Source organism: Corylus avellana, chromosome 8, assembly GCF_965113065.1.
Source record: "Corylus avellana chromosome 8, dhCorAvel1.hap1.2, whole genome shotgun sequence".
Lineage (NCBI taxonomy): Eukaryota > Viridiplantae > Streptophyta > Magnoliopsida > Fagales > Betulaceae > Corylus > Corylus avellana.
The window spans coordinates 3,433,854-3,443,995 of record NC_142497.1 but is presented as its reverse complement, the minus strand read 5'-3'; the positions used below and the strand labels follow the sequence as shown (position 1 = coordinate 3,443,995).

Below are 10,142 nucleotides of genomic sequence, written 5' to 3'. Positions count from 1 at the left end.
TCTCTCTCTCTCTGTTTTGCTCAAGTTTTGGCAGTACAATTAATGGAGTTTGCATTGAGGGAGTACAACGTTGTACGATCTGTTTAACAACTAAATAAACGTACATTTTAGAAGGTGGTGTCGTACATTTTAGGCAATGTTGTACTGAATTAACGTGTTATAGGCTATAAATATAATACGTAATTTCCATTGGGCATCATCACCAAGTGGTTGTTGTTAATTAGCAGATTAAAGGCGGAGGAGCCCTACAGGGTCGGCCGGAGATCACATGCGGGCGTTCTCACAAGCGTCAAATGTGTTCTCAGGTCGCCCCTGCCGGACTTTCCTCCACCACACGATCGTGGGCCATCCGTTTGATGATTTTTTGAGCTACTGAGGTACTAAAATAAGACTTCCATGTTTATTATCTTTGTTGAAATAATCAGGAAACAAAACTGCTTCATAGGCAACATTTGATGCCAATGTATAACTGCTAGAGATTAAGCTAAAATTCTTACTTCAGACGCTAGGGCAAGTAGCTCATCTTCCCTGATTCCCTTCCAAATCCCACCAATCATCAGGTGACCTTTGACACATTCCACTGCATCTGACTCACGACCCTCCATTGTTTCCCTTCTCTTCTTAACACTTGTGTTGTCTATCAGCTGTATGCCAGAACTGGCTTCTCTCTTGCCACTGCACCGGTTCAATTCCCACTTCTCTTTCCGTTCTGGTGACTCTGGCGCCCAATCAAGAACGGGAAGACGACCTGATGAACCGAGAGTGTGAGGCAGCATGCCGATTGGGCAGGGATTCCATGACCTTGACAGAACCCATCTGTTTGAATTTTCTGCAGCACCGGCTCTTGTCTCTACGACTTTGCTCTTCAACCGGTGAAGTTTGACCAACTCTAGCTTCTTAGCTGCTTGACTGATGGATTCCTCGTGCTGGACAAAAAGGTTAGTCGTAGAAAGGATTTCGATTTCTTCTTCTGGATTTGATGAAGCTAGTAAAGGAAGTTTTTTAAGTTTCTCAATCAGAGAGCTGTTTCCAATCAGGTGGGCAAGACGGAGGGCTGCACCCAGAAGCTGCTTGTTGGCCGGAGCTGATACCAGAAGAGATTTACGCAGGAGATCTAAAAGAATTGTTTTTGACGCAAATGTTTGTGTTGGAGAGACTTTAATGTCAGCTGCTGAATCTTTGTGGCGACGAGGCTTTAGTTCCTTGAGACTTCCAACAAGCCATGCAAACAAAAATGAAAGATGCTCAATTTGGCAAATCTCTTGCCTATTATAGTCTGACGATGCCTGATGATGTCTTCCTAAAAATAGATTCACATAAATATCAAAAAACATAAAGTAACATATAATTTATATTAATCTTTGGAGCACATGCAAAGCTAGAAGGCATCATATCATAAAGTGACCTAATTTATTATATTGATCTGAACTTTGGCACCTGCACTGGTTCTCTCAAGCAAGGTCGTCATGGGTTCTCATGGAAAATTTTATTTACAGTTCATGGATGAACATTTCGAAAGACACTTAATTGGGTGAAATTAAAATGAAAATTCTGTACCAAAACATGAAGATGTACTAGGTTCCACAAGGAAAATTAAATGTATTCTATCAATAGTGTAATTAAACACTGAAACTGACCAAGTACAGATGCACCTAAGGCTGTCTCGGGCTCAATTGACAAGTCAAATTGGAGTTGGGTCTATAGATCAAGAGTCAGCCACGTGTGATCATTTCCACCATTTTATCCTAAATCCAAATTCATGCTCTCTCTTGCCGTTTTAAATTAAAATATCCCCCATTTGCCATTTCTACCCATCCTACTTTAGACCTTCCTCGAAATCTCTTCACTCCAACTTAAATTAAATCACTCTCATTGGAGAATTAACCGGTCAATAATCAATTGTACATTATCAAATGATCTTAGGCGATTCTCTCTCTCATGTTTTCATCAATAGGAACCACTTCTACTTTATTCCTTATTTTATCTTTCTTAATATTTCCACAAATCTATGCTAACATTCTCATTTCAATAATGCTAAGTAGTCTGTTGGGATCATGATTGCAGTCTGATTCATGGACTTGATTCCAATACAAAAAAAAAAAATCTCCTAATTGGAAGGAATAATATGTAGTAACTTTATTATGCACAACCTTCCCATGTGACTCATAAGCATGTCATGCAAAGGTTAAGTTGGAAATTACCTGTCTCATTTTCCATGGCTTTCTGAGTTTCAATCATATCAAGAACTGCTTTAAGAAGGGTCAGCAGTAATTCTGGTTCCTTATTTGAGAGTTTTGTTATAACAAGCTTCCAATCATCCAACAAAGTGTGCATAATTGGGCCAACTTGGGAATCTTTTTGAAGATCAACCAAGTCTGAGGAATTTATAGCTTTCAGCAAGAACTCCAGCAACATAGACACAACTTCCGTAGAGAAAGATGAATATAACCGAACAAGAATTTTCAAGCTCTTGGTAATCTGTTTCTTAGAAACTGAAAATGAAAATATATCCATCAGCAAGCACATCTCTAGCATAAATTAAGAACAAATTTATTTTAAAAATGAAAATTAAAAGAAAAGAAAAAAAATAAAAAAGATATACCAGTTAGGATAAGAAAAGCTTCACTCTATGATCTTAAGTTGGCCGAGTAATCAAGTTAAATCCAATGCATCAATAAACAATTCTTTATGGAGCTAACATCCTTTCTACTGTATTATCCATTATTTGGAGTAAATAGTCAAACAAGATTCATGCAATGGCAAATCGTATGAGAATAAACAAGGTTCATCAATAAAACTCTTAACATTAGCATGTAACTTAGACAACATGGTCCATGCACGTAATTCATAGAATTGATTCTATCCGCCAAATTTGATAGCTGTATACATACTCTTTAATGTAATGACATTTTTGTTCATATCAACAACTTGTAACTCTCTACTTATTTATATGTAACTCACGCTAACAATTTAAAATGGTTACATTTAGATTTACTCAAGTTTTCCTTTTTGTACCCCTTTAATCTACTCTATTGCATCACTTAGTATCCAGGTTAAATGGTGCATGACAAACTCTATATCCTTGTCATCGCAAGACTTACATCCAAATAAATGGAGTGCACTCTAATTGTTTGTTAACTCAATTTATTTTTTATTTTGCATTTTTTTAAAAAAAAACTCTCTAATAGTGTACAAAAGTTACCAACATATTCAACATCTACCAGATCAAAATTTATCAGCACAATTGATCTTACCTCCAGATTTGGGTGATTGGTGCTTGCCACCCACAAGTGAGAAAAATTTATTACGCCCACAAAGTAATTTACGATGTCTGCTACCTATGAAAGAGTGAAAAATGATAGAATCATAATATCCTAGAGGACTAGTGAGTGTTATAAGTTACATAACCAAAATGTGTCCAATCAATTATAAGCATATGATTTATGCAGAATGCATACATGAAGACCATGATAAAGAACCAACAGCTTAGCAGTATACATATGGTATTTTAGCAAAAGTGCAAAACACTTGATAATCATTACTTTTTTCACTTTCCCTTGCAGTTGCGTAACAAATTCCTAACCCAAATATATCATTGACTACTTTCTGCAAAATTTCTGTCTTAAGGAGTCAATCTCCCCGCAAAACGTAATGAAAGACCTTAAACTTCTGAACTTGCTAAAATAAAGTCTAAATTTTTAATATTGTAACAACCAAATTGAACTACACCAAATCTTTTCCCTGATCCATAATACCAAATTATAACATAGGGGAGTATAATTTTTTAAATAGGAATATTATCATGTTAGAACCCAATAACTTAACCCAAAAAAAAAAGGAAATAGAACCCTATCGTATGAAATATAAATTGAATATTGAGAAATGTACAAAAAGCAAGAACCAATAAATGGTAACTGTGACAATCTCTTCTTTTTTGGGTGGGGGGGGGGTCATATTTTTCATCGGCGAAACAACAAAGTTAAATTCATAAGAATATGAGCTATCCCATGCATGCAAAGCTACACATGCCATAGAGGCAATATCATATAACAATCCTCCCTCTCTAAATCCTTTCCAATTGCATCAACTAAAAAGATTAGTATCGCATTATTATCACAGCATAACTAACAGAAAATAAGAAAAGAAAGAAAGTTTCAGCTCACGTTTTCCCTTTTCTGATGAAGAAACACATTGGGGACTTTGGTAAACTTTCAGGGTGAAAGCTAATTCACAGAGTTTAGATCTGATTTCTCCTCCAATGCTAGCAGTTTCATCACCTCGAAATGGTATTGCTTTCTTCTGAGGCTCCCAATAATAGGATTTCAACCAATCAAGTGCCTGGAATCATCAATCAGAAGTTGCAATTCTTATGAAAATGGTCAACCCCAAACACACATACATTTACATATTTCTCACTATAGGTGAATCAAGAAGCAGGTTTTAATTAAGACGGAACACACAACAGCCACATATTGCTTCCACACAGTTATTCTATTCTAAATCCTTGAACTATGGAAAAATGTAATTTTCTGATCAAGCAGTGAAATCAGGAAGAAAGAAAAGAGTTATGAAATTGTAGGACTTTCTGAACCATCATGCTCAACATTGACATTAGGTTCTGTACAAAATGTTTGATCTTCCTCATTCACAGCAAGAACGGCCTGGAATAACCAACGGTTTATTTATAAACAACTGGTCAGCCATTCAAAAAAGCTTGAGCCTGATCTAAAGCCTTCAGTACAATATAATTCCTCTAAACCTGGAATTCCTCAAGAACCAGAATACGGGTCTGAAAATTAAATCAATAAACTGCTGAACCCAAAAAATCAAGAATTCCATTCATAATTAAACAAAAAGGATTTCAACCAATAACTTAGCAGGTTCCACTAATTTCCAGTTCTTTAGATGTGCATCATTACATATTTTTGAGGATTTTAAGTCAACCCACCTCAACCATGCAGTATCTTCTTGCATTTTGAAATTTAAGCTTTTGGAGCTGATTTTTCCACCTTACAAAATTTTAAGACTATGAACTCTTTAGAATACTATTCTATTAAAAGCAAAACCTGCTTCAATAAAAAGAGAACGCCTCCGTTTGATTTCCTTTTCTAAGTTTCTTTGGGGGGGAAATTATGGAAGGCTTTGGTATGCTTAACTGATTACTTGTTCTGTCATAAAAGGCCTCACTGGATATATTTAATGAGATAGTAAATACGTTAGGGAACTAATCAATGGAAATTGGAAAAATAGTCATCCTTCAAAATTTGTTTTGAACACACAAGATAGTTCCTATACTTAACAAAAAAAAAAAAATGAAAAAAAAAAAATGAAAAAGAAAAAGAAAAAAGTATATGATGTGATTTCTGGTATAACCTGTGGCACAGGTCAGATCAAACTTGGCTAAAATGTCCTCCAACCTTGTTAATTTCAACTACTAGATGTTTTCCATATGCCTGTTATCATGGGACATGGAAGCAGAAAACATGTCCATACTAATGATGCAGAATTTCACGATATTCATATAATTGGAGGTTACATAATTGAGAAACTCACACTATGTCATTCCTGTCTTCTAAATTTAGGCCTTCCAAGAAGGTAAAAAAGTAGGCACTTTTTACTATTTTATTGGATTGCAGACAATTTGTCAGTAAATTACTATATTCCTGTAACATGCACAGCATTGTTTTTCCCCACATGTAAATTTTAATCTTCTCAAAAACCAAAGCAAGCCTAGGAAAACACTTTGGTCCAATCATCTAATAGCAAAGGAGCAGAGAATAATCGAGACAGTAATTCTAGATACATACAACACTAATCACCAAAGTAATTCGAAGAGGAATCAAAAGAAAGTGAATGCTCAAATTAATTATTAGAATTAACAAGAATGAAACATACCTTAACTGAGGCCCTACGAACTATCTGAAGTGCAGGAAGTTCACGGTGAGATCCCTCTAGATAGCAATTATAAGAAAGACAAATAAAATTAGTTCTTTATCTAACCATACCCAGGAAATACCAAGAATAAAGTTGGCATGAAAATAATGGGAGTGAAAACCACAGGTCTCACAGTCCATCAGCATCATATTGCATTGGTGCTCAAAATAATCAGTACTGAATCCTATATGAGTAGGGCTGACGTGTGGTAACATAGACTATGGACTAGTAAAGAATTAATCATAACAAAAACAAAAACTTGGTAAACAAATAATGATAGACCCATGTTAAAAATAAATAATTGAAGTTGCCTACCATGACGAATATCAATCAACATTCTTGGAATACCAATTGCACCAGCTGCCACAGCAATTGAAGCCTCTGTTTTTTTACGTGTCTTCTCCACAACACCGTTCACAAGCCTTCAGAAACAAGAGCCATATGTGAAATTTCTGTAATATGCATGCACATAAAGAAGCAACAAATGAACCCTACGCATAAGCATGACTACCATACAAGTTTGAGCAGCAAATATGAATGAAAATCATTAATAGCTAACTCTGTGAAAACCTTTCAGGTTGGAAGGTAATCAGCGTGTGCCTGATTGACTTTTATTTCACCCCTCAATAGTTCATTGACATGGTTTTAAGCCTATTCAATGCATAGATGGATTATTTGATTATATTAGTTTGTGTTCAAAGTGGAACCTGTATAAAGGTGTATTCTTCTTTTATATCCCTATTTTTGTTTTATCTCTTCAAGTTCCACTGGGAAAAGAATTTCCTAAGCATGATAAAGATAAATTACAGTTTTAGGAGAGTTTCTCTCCCTACACTACCACCACATTCTTAAGTTGACCTCTAAACTATAACTCGGACCTATAAACTATCACAATGTTTCAAGTTGTCCCCTATGTTACAATTGGTCGTTATTTGGGATGGAAAACGTTAGCACATGCTTGTGAGTTACCAAATCGCCCTCATTTAAAAAAAAAAAAAATGACACAAAGGCAGGGCCAACCCTTTGAGCAGCGCAAGGGTGGCCATGCAGCCTCCCCACTAAACAGATGAGGGGTGGCCGCATGACCGCCCCTCTATATAAATGGGGGTGGCTACAAATGGTGCATTTGGAGAGAAAAGAATGCTCGAAATTTTGAAGATTGCGAGAAGACGAGTTCGGACCTACAACTTTGTTTTCTCAAATCTTTGTTTGAATGGATCTCTACAAACCCTTTTCTCAATATATCTAACTTTGTAGAATTTTGTACTCTCTTTTCTCATTTTTGACTTGGCTAGGTGTTTTCTCTTGTCACACACTGTGTATTTGAGTTGTGCCATTTGCGCTATTTTAATGAACTACTTTACTTGTCAAAACAAAGTGGTAGAGCATGAAGACTGCTATAAAGTGATATATTCATGTTCCTGGAGATAGAAAAACATATCTGGGAAAAGGTCCCTTTTTATACTTTGTCTTTGGCATGTTGGGGTAAATGTCATGAAACAATCTATGGTGAGAATATTTCAAAGGGGACAGGAAGAGAAATATTCAAACTAGTGACCTCTACCTCATGAGGCATAATCCTAGTCAAGTCACTCCGCTTCATACTTTCTCCATGTTGTACCATATTCAACTTTTTCTATCGATATCTGTCTTAACCCATCTGCTTTTTCTTTTCTGCAACTAGTGACTTCCACTTTTATTTTTTTCCGTGGGATTTAGGACACAAAGTGTTAAGAGGCTCATAAAACCCTCTTTCCCATAGTTAACATGCTTTAGCCATTGTTATTATTATTGAAGAAAATTAATCTTCTTAATCGAATTGTTTATGTATTGATATTCCCATGGTTATTTCCCAACATGTCCCGCTTTGTTGCCACTGACCCTCCTAAAAATTATCCTTAATGCCTTAATGGCACCAGCGAACATCACAGGTACAATATAGAAGCCAAAATCTGGCTGCACCTAATCACTATTCATCATCTTTGCAGAAGGTTCTGTCATCCCAGAAATGTCATATTGCTTCACAAAGCAGGTACTTCTTCAATAAATCAACATCCTAATCTCAATTGATATCCTTTAGCCACTTATCTCAACATTATTACCCCTTGGCTCTTTAGCGAGTTCTGTTTTCCTTCCTAAATCTCATCAACACTCTTTTTTTCAGAACAGCACAAAAAGTCCGACTAATGTGGTGAGTATGAGAGAAGCAAGACGTGACTATTGAATCCAGAGAGAGAGTGTGTCTTTTTGTTGTGAATGAATTTCGCTTCACAAATAACTCACTCCCACACCTTCTCCCCGTAAGGAAAAAAATGAGTAGATGAATATATTTATATATATAAAAAATAAAAAAAAGGAACCTTACCTTATAATTGCCATGCAATACAACATCGCCAACATTTCCTCTGAGAGTGAAGCATCATTGGTTTGATCTGCTCTACAATTAATTGAAGCACCATCTAATTGGTCCTTTCTACAATCATCCAAAGATAAACAAGAAAACCAATAAGGAATTCATTAAATTGTGGCCATAGCATAGAACATATATGAAAGATAATATTTTACCCTAGCAAACCTGCAGGTGACACCTTCAAAAAGAAGAAAAATACACACAAAAACAAAATCCCCAGGTTCACTCTCTTACTTAACCCATAATTTTTTTTATCAAATTTCAAAGATTTTTTTTGATAACCGGTATATGGCTTCGCCCGATTAGATCCCCGAGACACCGTGCAAAGGATCCCCTCCACACAGGTTAGGTAAAGCTTGGGCTTTTGCTCGCAGACGCGGCCCCCAGGAATTGTTTTCACTCAAGGAGAATTCAAACCTTAGACCTGATTTTTCATGAGGCACAAAGGCCAAGTGACTTACCACTCGAACAAACTCCTTGAGCTTGATTTTTTTTTTTTTTTTAATATATTTTATCAAATTTCAAATATTAACCCACATAAGTGCATTTTTCTGCATCATTTCAGCTTGCATTTTAAAAATTAATTTTTTTTTACCTAAAAGAAGAACAAAGTACATGAATTAAATAAACAGAGCTTTGTGAGTACGTGTATAATAAGGTTACCTAAAGTGAGGATCTCTTTGCTGAATTTCAATAATCGAAGCCGTTACTTCGATTGCCACTGGAAGACATCCTCTACTTTGCCATGCCAAAATCTGAAGAGCCACAAAAAAAAAAAAAAAAAGAGAGAGAAATTCAGAACTGTGAATTAAGTACGTTTGCTGTTTGGCTATTTAAAATAAATTACTCATTTCACAAAAGCAGTAGCAACAAAAAGATATGATTCAAAACCATCCTCTCCAAAATTTAATTTAGCTTCTTTCTTATTTCCCGAAATTCCATATTTTCTCTGGATATAGTTTCCTGAAATTCCATATTTTCTGGAAATTTTTCTTCTTTTCAGTCCCGAGAATAGTGATTTCCGCAGAAACAAGCATACTAATCAAAGAATGTAATATCTTCTCACACTCTTGCATAGACAAATACATTATCTTCAGTTGTTTTGTTGACTATTCGACATGTACGACTATAAATTTACAGTTATCCAGGAAAACGTTTTTCCGTGGAAACAAAGAGAAACAGAGTGTTCAAGGGTTCAGAGTGACTGTTTACTCTTTTAAGGGCCGAGGCTACGGAGTCTGGGGAGTCCGAGAAGAGAGAGTGCTCGACGAAGAGCCACTCGTCCCAGCTCAACCAGGGCACCAGTTTCTGACTGTATGAAGATGAAGATGACGATGATGGTGATGACAACGACCTCGACCTCTCCTGCTGTTGATCATGGTATCTCGCTTCTTCTTCTTCTTCATCTTCTTCGAATTTCAACAGCGACCCCATTGAAAGATACACTCTCTCTCGAGCTTGAAGAGTAAAAACCCTAATTTTTTCTCTCCGTAGGGGGGTTTAGGACTTTGTCTTTTCTACTATCTCTTTTTCTTTTTTCTTCTTTTTTTTTTTTTACTTTTTGGAATTTTAAAAAAAAAAATTTATTTTTGCTACTGTGTTTTTTATATCTTTTTATTTTTGAATGGTCAAAGATTTCCTTCAAACTGGTCTGAAGAAAATATCCTCCAACTTAGGGATGTAATCTAGCCGAGCCGAGTCAAACTTTAGTATTTCAAGACTGGCTCGTTTACGAATATGCTTATTCGAGTCGAGTTATGAAATGTGTGTTGAGGCTCGGCTCGTTTAAAATTCGGAC

At 35.9% G+C, this 10,142-nt stretch overlaps 1 protein-coding gene across 2 annotated transcripts; it reads right to left on the bottom strand.

Moving 5' to 3' along the window:
* Nucleotides 1–378: 378 nt before the first annotated feature.
* LOC132164104 (las1-like family protein) lies at nucleotides 379–9,822 on the bottom strand. Of its 2 annotated transcripts, XM_059574523.2 has the most exons (9): nucleotides 9,557–9,822; nucleotides 9,008–9,099; nucleotides 8,300–8,407; nucleotides 6,250–6,356; nucleotides 5,896–5,951; nucleotides 4,164–4,338; nucleotides 3,255–3,338; nucleotides 2,202–2,492; nucleotides 379–1,300 (listed from the first exon to the last, which is right to left on the bottom strand). In XM_059574523.2, the coding sequence occupies exons 1-9, from the start codon at nucleotides 9,776–9,778 to the stop codon at nucleotides 480–482; spliced, it is 1,956 nt and encodes a 651-aa protein (XP_059430506.2). In that variant the 5' UTR covers nucleotides 9,779–9,822; the 3' UTR covers nucleotides 379–479. The 2 variants fall into 2 exon arrangements, with proteins under 2 accessions (XP_059430506.2, XP_059430507.2); XM_059574524.2 differs by lacking the exon at nucleotides 3,255–3,338.
* Nucleotides 9,823–10,142: the final 320 nt, after the last annotated feature.